Here is a 25,865-nt window from a genome sequence, read left to right as displayed (position 1 = left end):
TTTCTTTCCCTTTTCTCCTTCTCTTTCTTTCTCCTTTCCTATTCTCTTCTCCTTCCTCTTCATCCTCCTTCTCTTTACTGTTCTCCCTCCCCATCCTCCTCTCTTCTCTTTCCTCTTCTCCCTCCTCCTCTCTTCTCTTTCCTCTTCTCTGTCCTTCTCCCTCCTCGTCCTCTCCTTCTCACCCAAAACCACCATAACCGCCAGCAACAACAACAACTCCTTCTCCTTCCTCGTCCTCTCGTTCTCCTTCTCACCTAAAACCACCAACAACAACTCCTCCCTCCTCGTCCTCCTTCTCACCCAAAACCACTAATACCAACACTAACAACAACAAATTTGCTAAAAACAAAGGTTTTCAAGTCAAATTCGACCATGAAAACTCTAGATCTAGAGTTTTCATGGACGAATTTGACCTCGTAAACCCAATTTTGCGGTTTGTGTGGTCAGATTAAGGTATGTTTCTTATTTTTTCGGATTTTATTTTGTTATTTAATCAGTTTATATATATATATACATACAGTTGTGGTGGGTGGTGTAGCTGCTGGAGTTCGGAGTTGGTGGTTTTGGGTTTTGTTTGGGTGGGTTTAGGTGATTGATGGTGGGTCGTGGGTAGTTTAAGGAGGGTTTAAATGATGGGTAGTGGGTTCGAATTAGGTGGGTTCGAATTAGGTGGGTCAATTGGGTGGTTTAAGGTGGGTGGGTTCGAATTAGGTGGGTTTAGATGATGGGTCATGGGTTAAAAATGTGGGGTGGGTTAAGGTGGTGGGCTAGGTTAGGGGTTACGGTTCTGGTGGGGTGGGTTAAGGTTGTGGGGTGGGTTAGGGGTTAAGGGTTAGGGGGTGGCGGTGGTGAGCGGGGGTGGTAAGCAGGGGTTGGATCTGGGTTGGACGTAGTGGGTGGTGTGAGCTGGTGTGGGCTGGTGGCGGGGGTGGATTAGATGGGTTGGACGTGGTGGGTGGTGTGGGCTGGTGGCGGGGGGTGGATCTGGGTGGGGTAAGGGTTAAGGGTGGTGGGGTTTTTTTTTATTTACTTTTCCGACGGAAATTTCCGTCGGAATATACCACCTTCGACGGAAATTTCCGTCGGAAAAATTCCGTCGCAATATACCTCCTCCGACGGAAATTTCCGTCGGAAAATTGCGACGGAATTTCAATTAAAGTCAACTAAAGCGCCGACAGAAATAAATCCGACGGAAATTCCCTCGGAATATAGCCAAATTCCTACAAAATGTAATGCGACGGTGCCTTCCGACGGAATTCCGTCGGAAACCGTCATTTCCAACGGAATTTCAAGATATTCCGAGGGATTATTTCCGTCGTTGATTAGGCGTTTTCTAGTATTGGTGGTCACTAATTATCCAAGAATTAATTTGGTATGCTTGATTGCTTGTATAATTATAATGTTTAATTGTGTTAAGGTTTGAGAGTCATCACCAAGTATAGTAATATGTAAACAACGTAAAGTGCAAGAGATTACACACCAGAACTCTTGGAACGTATATACCTTGAGTATGGACATATGGGGGGAGTTATGGGGTTATATTTAACCATGGCCTTCTATTGGGAGTACACTAGTACAGGACGCTGTATTTTCCTTTTTATTTATTTTATGCGCAGGCTGTCCAGTCACTTCATGTGACATTTGCCTACCCGGTTAGCTCCCGGTGCAGTTTACCTCAATTTATTTGGGACAGGGATTTGGTTGGAAAGCCGTTCGATGCGTAATCAAAATTAAATGGGCATTGGTATTTGTCTAGTTAAGTGTTAAATGTCTTGTATGCTTGTTTACAGGTGCAACAAGGTAAGTTGTGTGATGATAGGATGAAAGCATGATGGTGTGTTTTATTACGCTTATGTACTCAGCATTGTTGATTGTGTGTTGTATGTTTGTTTGGCCTTGTCTATACCTTGGCCCTACGACAACCTATTTCTAATGGCGAGTAGTGGGGACAAGTAGAAAGAAGTTTTTCAGGTGATGAAGCATTTTTATGACGGGCATGAGTGAAGAGCGAATCATGCATAGTTCTTGTAGGACTATGATGTGTTTTATTTACTTTGAATATTATTTATTTTATTATGCTCATGAGACTAACGTAAAGGTTTTTTAGTATTGTTTGGTTTTAAGGGCCTACAATGTTTCAAAGTTGTAGGTTGACTTTACTTTCTTTTGGTTTGATTTTTTTTTTTTTAAGTTGACTTGTTTTGAATGGTTTAAAAGAAAGTCTTTTGCTGTGTGTGTCTTTGATATTTTCCTTAGCCGTTTTCACGGTGGCGATAATGTCTTAGATTTTCCTTTTTCGTATTTAAAAGGGGCAAAACAGGTATTTTAAAGGAAAGGAATTTCTAGGGTGTTACAGCTGATTGTGTGTTTGTATGTTTGTTTGGCCTTGTATTTATCTTGTCCCTACAACGACCTATTTCTAATGGCGAGAAGTGAGGACAAAGTACAGAGAAGCTTTTCAGGTGATGCGGCATATTCATGTTAGGGCATAAGTGAAGAGCGAATCTTGTTTAGTTTCCATGATGAGGATATGATGTGCTTAATTGCTTTGAACATTATCTATTGCTTGTGAGACTAACACAATGATTTTTAAATTATTTGGTTTGGGATTTTGAAAGGGCCTACAATGGTTCCTAGTTGTAGGTTGACTTCAAACTTTGGTTTTAAATTACTTTCGTTTGGTTTGACTTTGGAGTTAGTTTTATGTTTTAAAAGGGTTTTTGAAACGAGTCTTCCGCTATGTGTCTTTGATAGTTGCCTTAGCCGTTATCACGGTGGCGGTAATGTCTTAAAATTTCCAATTTCGTATTTCAAAAAGGGCAAAACAACTATTTTAAAGGAAAGAAATTTCTAGGGTGTTACAACCATACTCAATCGACGATCAGACAATGAAATAAGAAAGTTGTGTAACGTTTTTTCAAATAGTATAAGAAGAAAAAAAAAATAGATCTAGAAAAAGAAGAAACCATCTTTCAAGAAAAAAAAAAAAAAAAAAAAAAAGAACCCATTAAAAATTAAAAAAAGGAGAAATAAAATACAATCAAATTGTAACACGCACTTGATTAAAGAAAAAGAAAAAAAACCAACAAACTTCACACACAAAACCCAATAAATAATCCAAGAATAGTTATAAAGAAGATAGAAAAAGAAGAAGATATACCTGTGCAAGGAGATATTAAACAATATAATTTATAACCTAAATTATAAAATAAAAATTAGAATACAGTAAACTAAAAGGAAAATGATAAAAAAAAATACACATTAATATATAATCTCAACTATGGGCAATTTACTTCTAACAATTCCAACTACGGTTTATTTTTTATAATCCCAACTATGCTATGTGTTTGCCTACAATGGTCCCAATGACCGGTAACCTGCTGAAAGTGTTTTTTTTGTTGGGTTTTAATGGTCACGTGTCAATGCGTGATTGGTCCAAATGTAAAAAAAAAAATATATATATATAAAAATAAAGACAAAAAAAAACATTAAAAAAAACAAAACAAAACAAAACAAAACAAAACTCCCCAGCCACCTTCCCCTCACCGCCAAACCCAAACCCCTCCTCTAAACTCGCCGGAAATCGACCGGCCACCCACCTTAACCACCAAAATCGATCGGACGTTCATATACCGCCTCATCTGACCTACCCTCGACCCCCTTCTTTTCCCCTAACCCACGCCGTGTCTACCTTCTTTCTCGAAACCCTAACCACCCGACAGTCCCTACCTGAAACAACCCCTAACTCCTTCCTTTGGTTCCTTCCCCTACCTGAAACAATCCCTAACTCCCTTTCCCACACCCTAAAACGGCAAGGAGGGTCGTTTTGAGGTGGGGAAAATAGATTGGTGGCTATTTCGTGGTGGTTTAAGGGAGGAATAAAGGTGGTCGGTTTTTTATGTAACACCCCCAAATCTACCTCTACGGAAATACTAATATAATACGTATAATTATACCATAGAGATAGACTTAGGCGTATTACCACCGCGTGATTACGCAAGGCTACTCAAAATACTCAACTCAATAACAAAACTTGCAGCGGAAACTCAACTTTCTTTTATTAACACTTATAAAAATAGTAACATTGTTATGAGTACTCAAAATAAAGACAAGACCAACATTCCTAAATTAGGTGAAGCAATTCAAATCCCGGGACTCCCATATGCTCATTCATGACTCCACCTGAAAATAGTCAACACTGCTTACCATTACGGTAAACAGGGCGAACCAAAACAAATAAGAAATACGGGTTAGCAAAATATGCTAAGTACGATAAGTGCAAGATAAGGAAATTCAATTTAATTATTTGCAAACATGCTTTTAAAACCAATTCCAATAATTAATCCAATGAATTCCAAAACTCATGTTTCAAAACCAATTCTCAATAATTCAATAATTCGATGAAACGATTTATAAAACCAATTCCAATAATTCAATATTTCAATAATCAATTCAATAAAACCAATTCCTCTTTTTAAAACCAAATTCCTCTTTTGAAAACCAATTCCTCACCCAAGTGTGCACACCCCCCAAGTTAGTCTCCTACTATTCAAGGCTATTTTTGAGGAAAGACTCGGTCATACAAAGTCCAAAGTCTTATCAACCAAATCCGCATAGTGGGATTACTAACATGCTTGTAAAGCTTTAATTATAATAATTCAATAAAATTCCTCTTTGAATAAAATCAACCTTTATAATAGGTTAACTCAAAACTCCTTTTTATTTAATCTAACGTGCTTTCAAAATCAACCTTTTAATAAATACTTGAGAATTAAATCTCATATAAATAACTTTTCAAAATCAATAACTCTTCCTTTGAAAAAAAAACTTTTTAAAAACTCTTTAAAACAATCCAACATACTTTTTAAAACCAAATTCCCTTAAAAATAAATTATTTCAAACCATTCAGAACATGATATTAAAATCAATCCTTCAAAAATACAAATATTAAAATCAATTCCTCCAACCATACTTTATTTCATAAATCACAGTTCAAATCAATTTAATTCTACCACCAATAAAATCATATAAAACATGCTATTCAAACCAATCACTTTCGAAGGTATTTAGCCACCTAAACGTACCTTGATTCCGGATATCAATCAACACTTCGCACTTTCAAAGTTCAATCTCGAATACACCTTGCAATTAACATCACCATAAGGTTATCACAACATTTTTAGACAAAAACTCAAATCTAATGTGTATGGACTATAAAAATCTCTTAAAAATAATACTTTAATATAAAATTACAACTTTGAAATAGGTATTTATATTTTAGAAAATTAACCATGAAGACAATAAAGGAATAGGATTAAAGAGAATTGGATTTGCGTTGGAAAGAATAGGCAGAACTTGCATAGGTCATAACTCCTTTTATATAACTTCGAATTGGATGATTCTTGAGCCTAACCTCAAGAATTTTTTGAGGAACAATTTTCCGTGAAATAGCAAAACCCCAAAACTGACCAAAAGTGCCAGAAAATTGGCTCTAAAGATATACGGGCTGATTTTCTTATAGAAAAGAGGAGAAGAAAAGTAGGAAAAAGGTTGAGGGAAAAGAAGAAGAAGAAGAAGAGAATTGAGTTTTTGGTGTGAAGAATATGAGAGGTATGAGGGGGTATTTATAGGCTAGCTCATGTAAGAATTATGGTAGGAGAATGTAGGAAGAATTATAGTAAAAAGAGTTAAGGAAATTACTTGGAGAAGAGAATGAAAGATATATGGAAAGTTTAGATATTAAGATGATTAAGAATAATAGAATTAAGGAAATTGTGTTGTCATGAAAAATAATATGGCAAAAGGATTACTTGGGGAATAATAAAGGAAGATAAGGTAGGAAAATTAAATGATCAATATATTTAGGAGATGGAGAAATGAAATTAAGGAAAAAAGAGATTTTAAGGAGATAATTAAAAATACAATTTTTCAAAATAAATCACCCAAAATTTGACCATGAGGGCCTAAAATATTGAGCTTCCATAGCTCAAATTTCGGATCCTATTAGTATATTTTAGGGAGTTATTTTGCTAAATTTAAGGAATTAAAAAAAATTGTGTAAATAATATTTATTGTATAAAATAATTAATTAATGAAATACCAATTATTCACTAAATAAATTAACCTAGAAAATCAGATTTTACACTCTAGGAAAATCCGAAAATCTTAGTCAATAATTAGGAATTTCGAACCTTATTAATTAAATAATAAAATATAGTTTCTGCTTTAATTAAAATGTCCAAAATATATACGTAGTAAATAATTCGGTTTTTAAAATAAATTAAATGGATAATAAATCTTATCCAAAATCTAAAAATAATAATTAGGTTTCTAAATACTTTTGGCGTCAAAATTCAAATATCATTTTGGCTCCAAAATTCAAATAGTAATCTAAATTACAAAAATACCCTTTTTAGGAAATAATAATTAATTAATTAATTTAGAAATTACATATCAAAATACAGGGTATTACATTTTAGGCTGGGCTGCGCATGTGTAATACCCTGGAAATTTCCTTCTTTTAATAATACTCATTTACTCTAAATAAAACCCTTTTTAGGAAATAACCAAAATATTACTGCCACCGTGATAACGGTTAAGGCTAATATTTAAAGTCACACAACGGAAGTCTTAAACATAAATCAACTTTTAAAATAAAACTTGAGTTCACAACCTCAAAACAAAAGTAGAATAAATCATTCACAAGTTGGAACCAATTCAAACATGGCCCTTCTTAAAAACCAATTAAAAATAAACACAATAACATTAGTCCATAAACAAAACAATAATTCAAAAATATCAAAACTAAAAAACATAATATGTAACTCTCTGCACTCATTCCCATCATGCTCTTCATACTTCAAGTACTTGTTACCTTCTCTTTATTTCAACCCCTCTACTCACCATATATATGGGTCATAGTAGGGCCAATCCAAAGGAAAGCCAAACACAAGCACAAAAGTACGAATCAGTAAAAGCTAAGTACATATGCACCAAACTAACATGAATATCCTGGCATCAAATAAAATAATTAAAACATGCTCTCCATACAATCACAAGTCAACTTACCTTTGACTTATAACTAGCAATAATATTAATTACTAAATAATAGTTTTGGATTACGCATCGAACGAGTTTCCTTCCTTTAAAAATAGCCCATTAAACATGGAGCTTCCAATCACGGAGCTACCCCAATTGGCACCTACTATGTCACACTTGTGACAGAATTCCTGCGCATTAATAATAAAAGAAAATACAGCATCCTATACCCCTGTAGAAGTTATGGTTAAATATATAACTCCGCCCATATATTCATACTCAAGGTATATACGTTCCAAGAGTTTTGGCGCGTATCAAAGTATAGTTACCAACAAATCCCGAAATGCGGGGGCCTGAGATTTACAAATTTAACTCGTGATGACTCTAACCAATCAATCAAGAACAAACATTGCAACAATCAACACATACTTCCAACTCATTCTTGAATTAATTACTGATCACATACTATTTATTTTAATTAAGGTTCTTTGCCTAGTTTTGTGCACAAAATTGCACGATTACTACCTTGGTGCATAAAATGCACTACTAAACTTCCTTGATTCGAACTCAACTTACATGAGCGAGTAAATAAATAATTTAACTTTTTTACTCAATACTAATAATAAATGGGTGAGAAATAAATTCATGAATCATGCTCAATAATTCTAATCTTAGCTTTTTAAACATACATAAGCATTGCTTATTAAATTCATGCTTTCTTGATACTTGAAAATATAACATACTTCCATGATTCATACATATTCAACTTGTATCATGCCTCAAATAATATATTCACATGCTTGCATAACAATTCATGCTCAACCAACATCAATTCCAAGCATATAATCAACCAAACATGATAGTAATTCATCACTTAAATCATACTTTACAATCCTAGCATGATACTACGCATACACAAATATTCTTGTGCACATACGTACCCTGAATAATGCCTAAACTCGGCCACACTCGCTAGAAATCACCTAGCTCGAAGCTTCCTACAAATAAGAATACATAACTATACTTAATCCACTATTCTCACAAATTTCCGACAACTATAATACACTTTAAACCTTACTAATCAACCCAATTTAATAACATAAAAGCCATAAAACCTTTTCTTTAAGTGGGTACTTAAAATCCTTTAAAAAAAGACTTCGTTTGTATGACTTAAATAAAATTCCAGCACACTTATTTAATATAAAACATCACTAATAGACTAGGAAATCATATTTAAATCATTAAAACCTTTTCCCCTTTTATGGGTAATCAAACCCTAACAAAATAATTACAAAGTAGTGTGTATAATTAAATTCCAGCATTAAATTGAGGGCTTTAAACTCATTAAAAACCATGTTTAAACCATTGATTAAATAATAACAACAACCTAGGATCAAACCCTAACCATATACATTAAATTCCCAAATTCTAGGGTTTATAAATTAGGGTTTTTAATTAAATAAAAATTTGAAAATTATAGGAATAATTTAACAACATCAAATATTCAAAATCAATACCAAACATAATCAAAATCATGCTTTAAATTAATAAAAACAACTAGAATTAAATTAGGAAGAGAAAAGAGTTTTTTTTTTATTTTTTATTATATATATATATATATAACAATACCGAACCAAAAACAAAACAGAAAGAAAGAGGGTGGCCGGCGGTGGTCGATGGTGGCGCCTGTGATTGTTGGCCATGAGGGGAGGAGAGAGAGGCGTGGGAAAATAGAGAAAAAAAAAAAGAGGAGAAAGAAGAGAGAAAAAGGAGAGTGAAAATAGGAGGAAAACTTTTGGGGTTTTTGTGAAATCTGACAATTATGATTTTTGAGTGAAAAACCTTTGGGTTTTAAAGTATTTATACTCCCCTTTTAAAACAAAAACTCATAATTACAAGACTGCCATTAATAAATTCTACTCCCCCTTAACTTCTTCCTTTGGGGCCAACTTGTTCGGCTCTTAAGTGTCTTCAATTTCCCAATTCAATTATTTGACTCAATTATTGATCCAACTATTTAAATAATGATGACTCAATTCAAAATACTTTTATTGACTCAATTAATGACTCATATTATTTTATACACACTTACATAATATTTAAGTAATTAATTTCTTTTAAAATGAAATGAATCATTTTAATTTATAAAATAAATAATTTATATATAAAAAAATATTATAAAAATATGGAGTACTATAGTGTGATTGTGTTCGTGGTGGGGTAAGAGAAGAAGGAGGGCGAGGGAGAAAGGGAGGGGGCTCGCCGATGGGAGGAGTTGTCAGGGCACTGACAAGCTAAAGTCGTATCACCTAATCAAAGTAATTACCTAAGTCCTCTAACTAATTATAGATAGGTAAGTAGGGTCGAATCCACAGGGAAACAAGTTATTCCTTAATAATTAATATAATCTAGATTATCAAGTAGCCAAATTATTGTTTTTTATAGGAATCGAACAAAGGAGAATAATTAAACTAAAACAAATTAAATAAGGGAGGAAATCAATAAATCAAAACCTAGGGTATAGGTTCACCAATAAATAATATTCCACGGTAAAACACAACAATCAATTATCAATACATCTATTAATCAGATCATAAAGGACTTTCGCTACGTATTACAATTACAGAATTAATCTACCGGTATTAAATCACATCTCTCGAATCTTGACTTAACCGTTTATAAATTAACTTTCCTATTGAAACTAAGCCAAAAAATCAATTCTCATCTCTCGAATCTCGAATCAATATTGCATAACTCATACAATTAGACCTGCGCAAATCTAATTTAGCTTTAACTCGATCAATCAATAGGAAATCAATCAAGCATTGACAATCAATAATAATAAATTACCCCTTCATATTATTTATGGATCCCTAAAACCCTAGAAATAAAACTGCTCGTGCATAATTAAAACTAAACTAATCAAAGCAATTAAATAAAGCATAATAAATCAAAGCAATTAAATTACTGAAAATAAAAGGGGAAGAAATCATTACCAAAATAAACGGAAATAAAGGATTGCATAAAACCCTAAGTGTAGAGAGAGAAAACAAGAGTATTAACTAAAAGCCTAAAACTAAAAAACTAAAACTCATGAAAGATGTCCCAAAACTCGCTTAACAAAAGCATACTTACACTTAGGCTAGAAAATCCTAATTAAAACAAAGTAAAAGTCGCGTTAGTCTCCTTAGAAACACGCGCCCGGTCGGGCAGAGGTTCGCCCGGCCGGGCCCGCCTTCGGGCGAAGAGTTGCTTCTTTCCATCTGCCTCACCCGGTCGAGCGCGCCTCAGAGCGAGGGTCTTCCCGGTCGGGCGAGCACTCGGGCATATGTGGACTTCTTCGATTGGGCTATTTTCTTGGCCCAATTTGCATTTCCTCCTTAGGTCTTTAAGACTCGGTCCATTGCCTCGGTTTCTTCTTCTTCGCCGAGCCCTTAAACACCGGTTTGATTGCTCCAACACGGCCTTGGGCTTCGGATTGTGGTCATAATAATGCGATCCTACTCCAACGCTCGTAGTGGCTCAAATAAGTCCGGGAAAATGCTCCAAATCCGCAATTTCCTATAAAACAATACCAAATCTACGAACACTAGAATACACATATTAGTGATAAGAGTGGTTCTAAAGAGCCAAGAATACTCCTAAATACGACCATGGGACGGGGGTAAAACACTATATAAAATGAACATATCAGGCACCGACCGAAGGTGGGCAGCCGGTCGCCGACGACGACTTGGGGTGATGGGCTGGGTTGTGGTGGTGGGAGGGGTGGTTAATTGGGTTTAATTCTTAATTAATAATTAATTTCTAATGAATTCTTAATTAAGTTTTAATTATATTATTTTCTGATTTTTCAATTTTTCAAAAATGTTAGGCAAATTAGAATAAGACACATGTTAGTTTTTTTTATATAATTTTTTTTATGGTTTTAATTTTTTTTTTTTTTGAAATTTTTTTGGACCAATCACGTGTTGATACGTGTCTTGATAACCTGTTATAACAGGTCATTAACTTTGTGTTGACCGGTTGGGACCATTGGAGGAAAACACATAGCATATTTAGGATTATTAAAAAATAAACCTTAGTTGGGATTATTAGAAATAAATCGCCCATAGTTGGGATTATTAAAGTGTATTTTTTCAAAAAAAAAAAAATTATGGCTAAGAATTAAGTAAATGGGGCAGATTGGAAATATAGAGTAAAATTTAAGGAGATGAGAGAATGAAAATCTTTGTCATCCAACGGAAGATGAAACGATAGGGGAATGATGGAACTAGGAGGTCATTTATTATTGTGACAGTCAAAATTGTTTCAATTTCCTAAGCTAAGATAATAAGCTGTATTCATACTACAGATTGGAATATAATTTTTAGAGCAATGTTAAGTAGGGTAGCTCACAAAGGGAAAAAAAAAATATCATTGATCCTTGCTTTTAAGCGGGAAAAAAAATTAAATAAGAGATTGACACATAAACAGTAATGACATCAGCGGTTGTTATTTTAGTAATATTTATAGATAAGGTCATGTTGTTAAAGAGATAGATCATATAGTCCATAGAGATAGTGAATGTCTTTCTCCATTTGCCTTTATTTATTTATTTTTTTTTTATTTTTTTTAATAACTAAGGTAGTTAACGTGCGCACCATAGGTAGCCATATTTAGGGAACTCATCAATTTCGCCGTATGTCACAAATTGAGTTGTTGACAGTTAATATTAACTGAGTAAAAAATATGTAAACAACTATTTTTAGTGGTATATATGTTTGCACATTATTCATAATAGTTTAAAAAAAGAAATAGTTAACATCAATGAGGACAAATAAGTAAACAACTATTTTAAAAGGTATAAATGCCCGCACACTATTCATAAGAGTTTGCTTGAACTTTTAAATAGGAATAGGAATGAGATGGTAGATAACTCCTCTTTTATATTAGGGCACAACTATAAGCTCAACACAACAACAACACCTCCATCCCACCCCATCCCATCCAAATCTTTTTTGGGTGAAATTCAATCTCGCGACTTGCAAGAGTAACTATGAACAATTGATTTATTCTCAAATAAGCCATTAATATAATATTTAACAATATGTGTAGACTTTTACATTTAGAGTGTAGTTGTGCATAGTAGATGTTACAAGCTATCTGATATGTGTTCAATGCACGTAATACATGAATTATGAAACTAGCACTTTGTTTGGATAGAAAGAAATGGAAGGAAAAGAAGAGAAGAGAAAGGGATGGGAACAAATTCTCTAATTTGGGTAAAGGATTGGGGGAAGGAAGGAGAGGGAGGGATCCATTTTCCATCTCTCTATAATAAGCATAAAATCTCTCCAAGATTGGAGAGATTTGGAGGGAAAATGGAGCTTACGTCCCCCTTCCTCCTTTTTCCCTCCCCTTCCTTTCCTTCCTTCTTTTCTATCCTAACAAAGCGTAATATACATTATATTTGGTTAAATAGAAGAATAGCTTGGATTTTCGAATTCTTTACCTATTACGGAGTACTCCATCATTTAGAGGAGAAAATTATTGAGATAATCGTCCCTAGATTTCACAAGATTATAAATGGATAATCGTTTTTAAATTTCACAAGATTATAATTAAATCCGAAATTCTTAAAAACAATAAAGTTTAGGGAAAATTCAAAACTTAGAGCTACCTTTTTTACTTATGAGCCGAGGAAGGAAAGCGCCTCACCTTTCTATGCATTTTATTTTATTTTTTAAATTTTTTGCAGCATATCCTGTGTCTAGTCACAACATTTGTTTATGGGAATAATCATCACTCCTGAATATGAGAATTCTCAAATATCCATGTGCACAACCTTAATTTGTCCATAAGAGTAACGTTAATTTATTATACGAGTATTAAAAGAATAACTCCACTTAATCATAAGAGTAATCTCATGTTTCCAATGCGGTAACTCTTACAGTCAAGGTAACCCAAGTTGATTATTGGTGTAACTCCTATTACTTAACTAGTTGTTTATAACAGTTATACATACATAAAGTGGCTACACCATGTGGTTAGCTACATATTTTATTTTTTATCTTATTTTTTATTTTTTGAATGACTATTACACAAAAAACATAAAAATGGAAACGCAAGGTGCCAAGGTGTATGAAAGCAAAAACGTGGTGTATGAAAGCAAAAAAGTAGAGCAATAAACTAAAGTCAGCAAAATAAATTTTAATCAGTAAAAGTCAATAGCTTAAAAGAGCAAAGATAAAAGATAATTAGAAAATTTTAATTTTAATTTGAAAAAATGATTTTAGTTCAACAAAATTAATTTAAAGTTAGTAAATTAAATTTCAGTTTAAAATACTTTTTCACATTTTAACTCGTTGGAAAAGGGGAAAAAATTCTCCACTCACCTCAATTTACGAAAAAACAAGCAACAAAAACTACACGTGCCATCACATGAAATATTTCATGCCAAATATTTGTTAAAAAATGTTACTCCGTATTAGTAAATATGAAGTCAACAAACTATGGTGATATAAATGATTAAATGCACATTATAATTTTTTTTTTTTTGACAGAACGCACTCTAATCCTTTAGTTATTACGTTATTTTTTTTATAGATTCGTATGTCTCAAATATAAAGTCCGTATGTTATTATCCTCTATAATACGGATTAATTTTTTTTTTTTTTTTTAAAAGGAATCCTCTACAATAATTTTAAATTTTTTTAAAAAAATCCTCTATAATAATTACAATCAGACAATATCTTTTAGATTATGGTAATATTAGATACTCATAATCCTAATACATCTTTTTTGATACGTAATCCATCATCAATAATGAAATAATATCCAAAGTCTATCCTAATTCCTAAATACATTTACCCTGTCATTTTATTTTTAAAAAATATTTATTTTTCTCAGACTTGGAAAAGCAAATTTTACTCTTTGATACACAAAAACATAGAAAAATGAGCTCAAGATGAAATCACGACCGTCCAAAAACGCGGGAAAACAATATACCCTTTCTTTTCCCTTTATTGTTTTACTTTAATTTATTTATAAAAAAAATAATGACAACCCAAAAGAAGCTGTGAAATTGTCAGTTATCTTACATTTCCTTCTTCTTCCTCCTCTTCTCCATACTTATTACACTACCAACAACAACAATCTCTTTCTCTCTCTAAAAACTTCTCCATTTTCTCTCACTAAAAAAACCCACCTTTTCACGCTCTGAAAAAACCCACCATTTTCTCTCTCTACTGTAATCATGCCACCAAAGAAGCGTAGAAGTGAAGTTGACGACCTCGCAGGAGAAGTGCCTCCCACCGTCGAAGTTCCGTCGCAAAGAAGGGTGACTCGGAGTTTGACTCGGAGTGACGCGGTCCCACCATCTCAGGTGGCTTCCAAGAGGAAAGGGAAGAAGCCCAAAACGACGGCTGAAGTGCCCAAAACGATGGCTGAAGAGGAGAAGAAGGATGAGACTGATGATACTGAGGAAGAAGAAGCTGTTGTTGATGATGGTGATGCTGGTGCTTCTGGGTCTGGTTCTGCTGCTACTACTATCATCATTGAGCATTGGTATATCTTTGTCTTCTTTGATTTTTCTCTCGTTTTTGTAAATTTTTCTGGATTTTTAGTGATTTTTGTTTTAGGGTTTGGTTTGTTGATGGAAGAAAGGAAATGGGTTTTAATTTTTCTGGGTTTCATTTTGTTTTTTCGAATGTGTGTGTTTATCTTCTGGGTTATAATAATATCTGGGTTTGTGTTTTTCAGTAGCATTTTTTTTGTATGTTTTTTTCGTTTTGGGTTTGTATAAGGGTTTTCAAGATTTTCTCTCTCTTCGTTTGTTTGGGTTAATAATTGAAGTTCTTTTGATGGTAATTGATTATGGATGTTCTTGTCATTATTATCATATTAATTGTGAAATTATTGGTGACATTTTGAAGAAAGTGGACGATTGTGTTGTGTGTGTGCTACATTTTGAGCCATTATTATCATCTGACATTTTTATTGTTTCTTCTGTACTGTGCTATTTTGACTATTTGGAATTGTTTGTCAAAAAAAATGTATTGATTTAAGATACAAAAAGTAAATGAGTACTCAGTGTTTTGTGGATTTCCTATATGGGTGAATTTGGATGAATTTTGTGTCACTTGACGTCTTGAATTTGCATACGGATTTTGCTTAATATTAATTTTTTCTTCATTACAATCGTTTTTGGATCAGCATTGAAATTCAGTTTATAATGGATTTAGTTTGAACTTGTGTTTGAATATTTGACTAGTACGCACAAATTTGCATAAAGGGCTCTGTGATAATGTGGACTGACTTCCTGTTAGTAACATCATTAGGGTAGTGGGAATGTCCTTGACATTGTGGTTTTGGCTCTACATTATTTGGAAAAGATGTGTTGTGGGTAAACGAGGTGTTGTTTTGGTGGTGATAAAATGTATGTATGATATATGCTGGCAGAGTTGGGGTAGTAGTTCTCATTAGGGGTGAGCAAGACCGGGTACCCGGTCATATTTGTAATACCCGGATCCGGAACCGGTTATAACCGGGTCCCAAGAATTGGAACTGGTCCCGGAACCGGTTAATACCGGATCCAAATTTTTTGGAACTGGTCCCGGACCCGGTAGGAACCGGTTCCAAAACCGGGTACCCGGTATTATTCAACGTAGTAAAATACTGTTTTTTTCTTTATAATTGTTATATAATATATTATTATATATAATGGAATTTTGCAGGCTAGTTATATTAACATAATAATATCCCTAAATTAGTTTTGGAGGCTAGCAAAATACAAATATTTCAAAATACAAATATTACAAACTAATAAGCCAAAAAGTACCAATTCAACAACCTAAAATATCAGTACAACAAACTTCAACAATGCTGCAAAGTCCAAACATCCAAACATAACCAAAACAACTACTTAAATAAAAGTTCAGAAAAAAAAAGGGAAGAAAAGGAAGGGCAGCAACAGGCAGCAGCTGAGCACACCATCAGCAGGCAGCAGCTGAGCACACCATCAGCCAGCAACAAGACCAGCAGCAAGTCAGCAACCATCTAAGCAACGGAGAAAGACAGCATACAGCAGACAACAAAGCAAAGAGGCAGCAGCCAACAAGGAAGCACAAATTCCCTATAAACAAAAGCCAAAATGTCCTTAGAATATTTGTCATTTGATATCTTTTCATACAATATAATTAAGAATACAATTATACAAACCTTTGTCACATCAATTATTTCCAACAAATTCATTAACTTGTGTGATGCCAGTGTCACTACCATCCAATTCTAAAAAAAAACAGTAAACAATATAAGTAATAAACTTAGAGAAATAAAATAGATAAATATACAAAATAATAGAAGTATTAGTGTATTACCTTCTTCATATTTTTGAACATCCTCAAGGAAGCGCTCAATATCAATGCATACATTTGACGCCCTTAACCAATCTTGAGTACAAACTAAAGCTTCCACCATATTTGGCCCCAAACTACTACGAAATTGATCAAGTATGCGACCCGATGTACTAAATGCGGATTCACTAGAAACCGTAGAAATTGGTATAGCCAAAATGTCCTTAGCCAATGTTGACAATACTTTGTATTTGTCACTTTTTTCTTTCCACCAACCCAAAATATCAAACATTTCCCCTTCAACCCTTCTCTCCCGAGCTTCTTCAAGATAATAATCCAATTCACTTTTTTCAACAATAAAATCACTTTCTTCCTCATCAAAATCATCATAAAACTTTTTCATTTGCTCACTATTTGAAGAGCTCAAGTTTTCAGAACCATTATCCACATTGGCAACATTAATATTACGATTATTCTTGGAAGAGGAAGAAGCAATAATAGCATCATAATGGTTAAATAACTTCTGAACATTGTCATACAAATTGTCACAAATAACATCGACTTTGGCAAAGTCGTTAGGATAAAGTTTTTTAAAAGAATACTTCAAAAACCTAAGCTTATATCGAGGATCTAAAACAACCGCAACTAACATCATGATATTAGTTTTACCGAGATCCCCATAATACTTATCAAACTTTTCCCTCATTTGTCTACCCATAATACGAATATCCATATTTGTAGAGTTTTCCCATTCTATCAAACAACTTAACACCTCCAAAACCTCGTGAAAATACAAGTTTGTAGTAACATATAAACTACCCGACATTTTCTTTGTAGACTCATAAAATAATTTCAAACACAAAGACAACACTTTAGCATTTACCCAATCTTCTTGTGTAGGTACTCCATCCTTGAGTTCCCTACTAAAATCAGGATCATCTTCCGCAAACCTATTAAAAGCTTTTTCAAATTTCAATGCGGTTTCAAGCATGAGAAAGGTAGAATTCCATCTAGTTGCCACATCAAGACAAACTGAACCTTTACAAGAAACTTTAACCAACATAGAAGAGTGTGCAAACAATTTAGCTCTAGAAGGTGAACTCCTCACATATCTAACAGCAGCACGAATTCGAGCAATCGAAGACTTCACACTAGATAAACCATCTTTCACAATCAAATTTAGAACATGACAAGCACATCTCATATGAAAAAATGAACCCTCCAAAACAAGTTTATCATGAAAATGTGTTTTCAAATATCCAACCGCCACATCATTTGAACTAGCATTATCAACAGTTAAAGAAAACAATCGATCCTCAATCTCCCATTTAAGAATACATGCCTCCACAACTTTTCCAATTTCCTTACCTTTATGACTATCCATTAATTGAAAATTTAAAATTCTTTTATGCAACTTCCAATTATCATCAATAAAATGAGCAGTCAAACAAAGATAATTAAAATTTTGAATGGAGGTCCAACAATCAGTTGTTAGTGACACTCTCGATTTCAAACACCCAATTAATTTCTTTAATTTTCCACTTTCACAAACAAATATATTCTTCACATCTCTTGCAACTGTAAAACGTGAAGGTATATGAAATTGAGGTACAGCAACACTACAAAAATACCTAAAACCTTCACGCTCAACAATAGAAAATGGTTGTTCATCAACAATAACCATTCTTGCCAAACCAAGTCTACAAGCAGTTTCATCAAATTTCCAATTAGAGACTATAGTAGCATCAGATTCAGGAGACTTGTAAACAGAAATGAGTTTTTGCTTTTTGTCTACATTTGGAGGGTATTTTGAACATGCACCAAGGTGTTTCTTTAATGAAGAAGTTCCATTATTAGTATTACCTGTTAGCATTTTCTCACAATATTTGCATTTGACTTGAACAATTTTTTTGGTTACTGGATCTCTAAAATCCCAAAAATGGTTCCAGTATTCAGACTTCCTCTTGTCACCAACCTTGGTTGATTTGGTTGTTGCATTCTCGTTTCCAACCTCACTTTCATCATCCATAGGGACTGACGAATTGTCGGTATTGCTCATAGTTCTGAAATAGGAACAAATTAAACTTTAATAAGACATAAACATTACACAAAGTGAGAGTGATTATATGCATTACACAAATACATACAACAGTCAGAACTGATATTGTCTCACTCACATAAACACAAAGAAAGAAAGGAGAGACAATATGCACAGATCCTAGTACATCATCTTCATGAAGAATACAAAAAGGAATTGGAACTTAATAAAGAAAAAATGGTAATTAATCTTATGAAAAGAAGGTTCCTTTAGTTGTTGAAACACTTTCTCCTCTATAAAAACCTTTTAAACAAGCAGAATTCTACATAGAAATCCAACTGTAGTTCCTGCACATGCATCACCATCTACATCTTTCTCCACAACTACAAATTTCAGAAAAGACCAGCTCAATAAAACAAGAAATAGATCTGAAAATCTGAAAAAAACAAGGTAAACCAATATCATGATAACTAGATTAAAAAAAAAAAAAAAAAAAAACACTATTGCAAAGATGCAAGGTGAATGTGATCAGAAGATGGGATTGTAGTGTAGTGTAGTATGATTTTTTTATTTAATCATTCAGTCAGGAAAAAAATTCAACAAAAAATTTTTGAACTTTGGGAAATATCTCCTCTAAAGAAATTTTTCCACTAATCCATCGCAAGTGGTAAAAGCCAAAAGATAGAACATTGAGTTATTGACTCTGTTTCTTCCAATGTTTTTAACTCTATCAGGGAGAATGCAAGCAGCAAACATAACATCATTAAAACGAAACCCCAGTGTACCCACCTCATGTACTGAGATCAACACCACAATGTTAACAGCCAAACAACAACTTCTATAAAAGCAATGACTGAACTAAACATGTACAGCAACTAAAAATGGTACCCACCAATTAATACTCAATAAGAATCTATTCAAACACCCAGAAATTGCAGAAAAAGACTATAAGTGCAGTCAATTTGTACCAATTCATTGATTTCAGCATATTAAACACTCGTAACACCCTCAGAAATTGAAGAAAATAAAAATTAAAATTAACATAAACACTCTAACTATCTCCAAAGAAAATGCAAGCAGTAATAAACAGTACCAGAGATCTACATATGCAAGATGAAACAAAAAGCAAACAAAGTGAGAAAAATACTTACGAAAGAGACAGTCGTTCGGTGGCTTGATGAGAACGAAAGAGAGGATGAGATTTTGAGTACCAAGAGAAAAATACTTACGAAAGAAGACCGAGAATCAGTGAATTGATGAGAACGAAAGAAGACAAGATGAGATTTTCAGAGGAGAACAGAGAAGATTGAGAATGAACAGAGAAGAACAAAACCCTAGCAAAAATGAATTCAATGAAATGAGGAGGCTTAGACGCTTAGTGGCTGACAGAAACCCTAGCAGAAATGAGTTGGATGAAATGGGCCTAATGTTGTATTGGACTGTGGATTGTTGGGTTTTTTAAAAAAAAATAATTTTTTATAACTAAATCAGTACCGGTTCCGGGTACCCGGATTGTCTGGATCCGGGACCGGGTACCCGGAACTGGAATTGGTTTAAACCGGGTACCCAGTGGGTACCGGGTCCGAAATTTTAGGACCCGGTCCCGGAACCGGTTACAACCGGGTCCGACATTTTGGACCCGGTCCCGGAACCGGTGGGACCAGTTCCGGGTCCGGACCCGGCGGATCCTAACCGGTTCCGGGTCCGGTACCGGGTACCCTGGGTCTTTGCTCACCCCTAGTTCTCATGGAGTGTTCGAAGAGAATCTTTGAGATCTTGTGCAAGAGCTGATATTCATAAATAAACAACTTAAGGAAAGAATTTTACTCGGGAGATTTGAAACACGTCTAATTTAAGTGTATTATATATGAGTTTTAGCTTGCTTCATATAAGACAGGGTTTGCAATTTGGGTTTGTGGTTCCAAATTCTGAAGAACTTTCTGTAAGATGGCATAAAATAAAAGTTTTCTTTGTGCTATGATCGAGTCTTAGGTTGCATGGTGGTCTGCAAAATCAACTTTCATCTGATTGGGATGCTGAATGCCTTCATTGACTAATTACATTAATGTCTATTTGTTTCTTTATTGGCATTTGAACTTTGAAAAGCTGAAAGCTGTGCCCAGTTACTTATATCAAACTAGCTAGCAAGTGGTTATTTTTGCATTCATAAGCAAGAATGTTAGTTTGCTAACTTGCCCCAGTAGCCTGTGCCTTAGTTTCTTCAGCAGAAATATTTAGGAGGTATAGTGAGACAACCTGCAAGGCTTGTCCAAGTGTATATTTAAATTCCACATGCTCATACTGATTATTAAATCTTATTAGCTTCTATGACAGATTATTTCTGATGCATACATGATGTTCTAAATGCTGAAGTGCATTTTCTTGGCTTTTGCCAGAGTCATTTAATTAGTAGCAGATGAAATCAGTGCTTATGTTTTATGGAGGTGCCTCTAATATAAAAAATGTGGACTTGTTTATGCTTCAGTTTTACTCAATTGTTTCTACTTTTTGCTGTTGCAGTAAGCAATGCGGATCATTCTCAAGCAGGGCTACACAAGTGCAAAGAGGCTTAATGAAGGATTTACCTGGTACCAGAGTGCTGGTTAACCCTGAGGCGGTTAGTTTAACAACTATCTTGTTCAGTTTTCCCTATTTTTGCAGTGTGAAAGTTCATCCTTTGATTGTGTACACCTTACTTACACAATATCATTACAACAACCTTGAACGGGATAAAAGGATGCCAAATGCCATGCAATTGTGTAGAAGTTCTTAGATAGTGGGTTGTGATAGGTCTGAGCATGCTTTTAAAATATTGACATCATGCTTAAATGATTATATCAGAGTACGAGCCTTTAAATGGCGCAGATTTAGGCAAAATTGCATATTATGTAAAGCAAATGAGGCAATATTGAAAACCTTGGCTGTTTTAATATCTGATAAAAAAATTCCCCTGAGCTATAAAATGAAAGTTTTCATTAATAGTTTAATATGGTGTCTTCTGTCTTTATGTCCACTTTAATATCTCCTTTGCCCCCCTCCCTTCTTTAATGCGTAAAACGTAGAAAGTTGGAAGGCTTGATTATTAATTAAGGCTGTACTAGCCCCCTGCTTTGACAACTGATGTCATGCTTTAAAATGAGAGGGGTGGGAAAAACTGATAATGCCATGTTAGTTTCTATTCTTAGACTCAATAGTCTCTATTAAATATTGACATTTTCCTCTCGTTTCAGCCAAGGAAAGGATGTTTTGAGATTCGGGCGGAGGGTGAGAATGAACAGACATTTGTCAGTCTTCTGGTAAGCTTCAAGTGCATGCAATGTTGTTTCAAACAATCTTACTTGCTTGCTTTATTAGTACTCCTATGTCATCATGCTGGTCCTAAGTATAATTGTTATACTTGAGCCGTCGAGTGCAGGCATGCATTGTTGTATATTACTTGTAAATTTTTTGATTGATGGTTTGGTTACTGGATGTATTAATTGCAGGATATGAAGAGGCCATTTAAACCAATGAAGGATCTAAACATGAAGGAAGTCATTGCAGACATCATCAAGAAGATTCAGGGTTGAAGGTTGGTGTGAACCTGTGCTAAGCTGAGATAGCTTCATTCTTTTGTGGTATCTGAGAACATTTGCTAAAATGTCAGCAATGAACTAGACCATTCTAGTAGTATTTCGTAAACCTAGAAACTAGTATATTACAATTGATGTAACAGGGTTAGTACTCTTGGTGAACTTATATTTCGTTTCAAAACTGTACACAGGTGCTAGCGTGATTATTGATTAGTCACTTTGATCAGAGCTTAAACTCAACTTATCTGATCTGATGATTCTGATCATCACATTTCTGCTATGGAAATTATTGTAGCTAGCTGGTTTTCTCTACACAGGCTCTACTTATGGTTTTATTTTGATGTGAAAGATTTTTACGAGACTTTGATCCTGCATATATCTTTGTCCTGAGCACAAGTCTCACTCGTGTTTGTTTCTCACTCGCTAATGGCTCAATAGTGGATAAGAAGGTACCATTTCTTCCCGTGAGGTTTGCAACTCTCACGAGCATTGAAGATCTGTGAATTTAATTTAGTTATTTACTCTTAATAAGGTTTGCTGTTTTTATTCATATGAATGTTCTCCTGAAAATACAAGTTGTCCTGCCAATCACATGTTCTCTTATATTAGGACTTTGTATATACATTTTGGAGCTGAAAGTAAATGCTAATATACCATTTAAAGCTATTAGATGATAGTATTGTTGCTTTGCTAGCAATCTTTTTAAAGCTCACAAGCCATCTTACAGCTGCTTAATGTGGAGTTTAAGCGCATTCCTAAAGCAGCTCCAAATCTGTAAAGAAACGTAGTTGCCAAAGTATGGAAAGGCGTCAAATTAGAGTTACTACAGGCAAAATAGAACAGCAGTTTGGATAAACAGAGTCTCGATGAAGATCTAATGCTACAAAGTACTCTGTAGTAGCTATCTCTGCTTCATGCATTACTAGATTGGATGATGATGAGTTACTTCAAAGAAAACGAACGTTAATATTAGAAAGGCCACATTTAATTTGAGATGATCCAAATTACTGAATAAACACTGGAAATCCAGCAGTTATGATCGAACTAAATTGTTGGCACCACACAATCAATAAGCTAAATTATAAGTATCAGATCGATCAAAATAGTTTGTAGTAATAATTAGAGATTGAAGATCTAAAACAGCAAACCTTAGGTGAATCCATTCAGCATGAAAGCGCCATTATTCCATGTTTAGAAATATAAGTAGTATCAAAGATTTGCCCTAACAGTAATAACTCGAGTTTTTTAGGCATTGCACAACGCCTGGCAACTAATTCTGGTACAATCTCCAAAAAAGAGGGGTTTCTTATAAAAACAGAGAAAATAGAATGATTTATAGAAATTTTAAATGATTTTAATTAACTAAGTAAAATTTTGTAGCACTACCATCACAATTTAAGAAAACATCATGCATGCGCCACAATTGAGGCACCAAGATATATTCAATAAATGAATTACTGTACGACAGTGGAACATGTTGCAATAAAAATTTCCAGTGGTCTCATATTTTATATATCATCAAATCATCCATATATATATACTTCGTATGTATATTACGTAGTATTTTGTATTAATTTTCGGTTTATAATATACTTGTATGTAGAATATCATTTTGGAGTAATTTGTTACGAGTATTTGGTTAAAAAAATGCATGGCAAAATATAATCTTGCATAATCACCGGTACAATATATATTAAATTTCATTTATATTTAATTTATATCATTCCACCACTTTCCTAGTACAATATGTTCAAAATGTAGAAGTACTTAGCTTTTTAACTGATAACCAATATAAGTGACCTGACACATATGTCGTACAAAAAAAATGGGCTAAAATTTTAATTCACCAAGATATCCTAACAAAATGCAACGACATATACCAAAGAATTGAATACTCTTTCTATATATCTTCCATTTTTCTTAATTACCCCATGACTCCTTTGAACATAAAACCCCAAATAGAAAATCAAAGCACATGCAAGAACATTCAAATTAAACTTAAATATACATTAACTTGCTAGTTAAGTTATAAGTAGTGTGCCAATGCTACCAAACCCATAACAGCAGCAACCACACCCCCAGCAACACTCAACCTTGCACCACCATTCTTGTGTGGGACCGACTTAGCAGGCGCCTCCTTATCGGCATCGTCCGCTTGTGGGGCCGGTCCCGGGGCCGGCCCACTAGCCGGAGCCGGAGAAGGGCCTTCACTATCGGCCCTTGGACTATCTGCGGAACAACCATCATCATCATCAGAGGGGCCAGGGGCGGGGGCCTCCACCGACTTAGGTGGTGGGGCGGCCGTAGGAGTAGGAGGGGAGGCTTTAGGGCTACTAGACGGCGCGGTGGGAGGTCCTTGTTCAAGGCCAGGAGTAACAATAGGCTTACTAATTTGAATCACGGAAATGTGGAAAGGCTGAGAAGCTAACACTTTCACCATCTTGGAGTCTTGTGGGGCCCCCTTGGCCGTTGAGCCGAAGACGATATCCCCGCCGGACTTGGAAATGTTTAGGAGTCCTTGCCCTCCGTTGGTTTTTCCTGTTTGTTGGAAGAGGTTGGTAGCTTTGACTGACTTGCCATCCAAGTTACCTAATTTTATGCTATCATAATAGTCAAGGATGACGTGGGTGGCAAGTATGTACCCTAGGGTTGTTTGTGGTACGCTTGTGAGGGGTCCCATGGCCGAGTTGTCGACAACGAGGACGGTGACCGTGCCTTGTTTGTTGATTCCGGCAGCCACACCGGTTTTGGTGAGGAGTTCATTGAAGGTGCTAAATTGTGGATGTTGGTCTAGGAAATAAGTAATGTTAAAGGCAAAAATTGAGGTGGTTGTTGAGAAAAAAATAATGGAGATTAAGAGGATAATATTAGATGTCTTGAGATTCATCTTTGAGATTGAAATAAAATTTAAAAAAATATTAATGTTATAATTCAATTTTCAAAGATGAATATATGTAATTATTGAATTATCCTCTTAGGTTATAAACGTTTTTATTCATGAAGAAAATAAAGAGCATGCAATATAAGTCTTCATAAAAAAATTATATAGCCTTTTGTTGATGACTCGATTAAATTATATAGTCTAATTATAGTTTTTTCCAACAATTTGCATGGTCATTATTGTGTGTATGTCTATTTTCAAGCTATTTTTACTGGTGAGAAAATAATGTTCATCAAGATAATTTAAGCCTATTTTTAAAAGTAATATAAGTACGTGCTAATTATAGTTTTACTTATCAAAAATTGTCAAAGTAATCATGAGAGCAGTAAAGTTATGAAATTCTATCTATTTTAGTTCTTCAAATTAGATTATATAGTCATTAGAACACAATAGCAGAGTCTTAATAAAATTAAGTTGAATTAGTTTTACATAATTCATTAATTCGATCTCATAACCCTAACTTAATGCTAGTGTAGGTTCGTTTTACATAATTCATTAATTCATTGAATCAAAACCATATACTCCGTATTTTAGTGTCTCTTTATCAAATAATATATATTGTTATATATATACGGCATATTTTAGAATTTAATAGTCTCTTAAATGAACTCTATATACATACATTTATACTCACTCCCACCGCTTAATTTTGTTTCTTCTTCCTATTTAAGACGCATAACTCTCAATAAATTACACCTTATGTAACTCATAGAGTATGATTCAGATAAGATACGGAGTATAATTGTATATATTCAATATCAACGGGGATAGATACATTGATGTCGTTCTAGAGAGGCCTAATACATAGTCAAATCACATATTTAATTTGTTTAATATAAAAACAGAAAACAAGAAGAATAACAACCTAACCCTAAGATATTGTGAACGTATGATCGATGGTATATAATAAAAGAACTAGTGAGCGAGCAATATTATTAAGC

General features: G+C 34.2%; 2 protein-coding genes across 2 annotated transcripts; one reads left to right on the top strand and one right to left on the bottom strand.

The window, feature by feature from the left end:
* The first annotated feature begins 14,040 nt into the window (after positions 1-14,040).
* On the top strand, positions 14,041-22,357 carry LOC110710142. The gene is made up of 4 exons (XM_021888396.1): positions 14,041-14,586; positions 20,932-21,028; positions 21,642-21,707; positions 21,897-22,357. Exons 1-4 carry the CDS (start codon positions 14,276-14,278, stop codon positions 21,978-21,980), a joined length of 558 nt encoding a protein of 185 aa, XP_021744088.1. The 5' UTR covers positions 14,041-14,275; the 3' UTR covers positions 21,981-22,357.
* Positions 22,358-23,670: 1,313 nt separating this feature from the next.
* Positions 23,671-24,994, bottom strand: LOC110710279 (fasciclin-like arabinogalactan protein 3). Its single transcript, XM_021888552.1, has one exon. The coding sequence runs from the start codon at positions 24,868-24,870 to the stop codon at positions 24,010-24,012; it is 861 nt and encodes a 286-aa protein (XP_021744244.1). The 5' UTR covers positions 24,871-24,994; the 3' UTR covers positions 23,671-24,009.
* Between the last annotated feature and the right edge of the window lie 871 nt (positions 24,995-25,865).

Source organism: Chenopodium quinoa, unplaced genomic scaffold, assembly GCF_001683475.1.
Source record: "Chenopodium quinoa cultivar QQ74 unplaced genomic scaffold, ASM168347v1, whole genome shotgun sequence".
NCBI lineage: Eukaryota > Viridiplantae > Streptophyta > Magnoliopsida > Caryophyllales > Amaranthaceae > Chenopodium > Chenopodium quinoa.
Note: the sequence above shows the minus strand (reverse complement) of the source record. Positions and strands in the feature narration are given on the sequence as shown.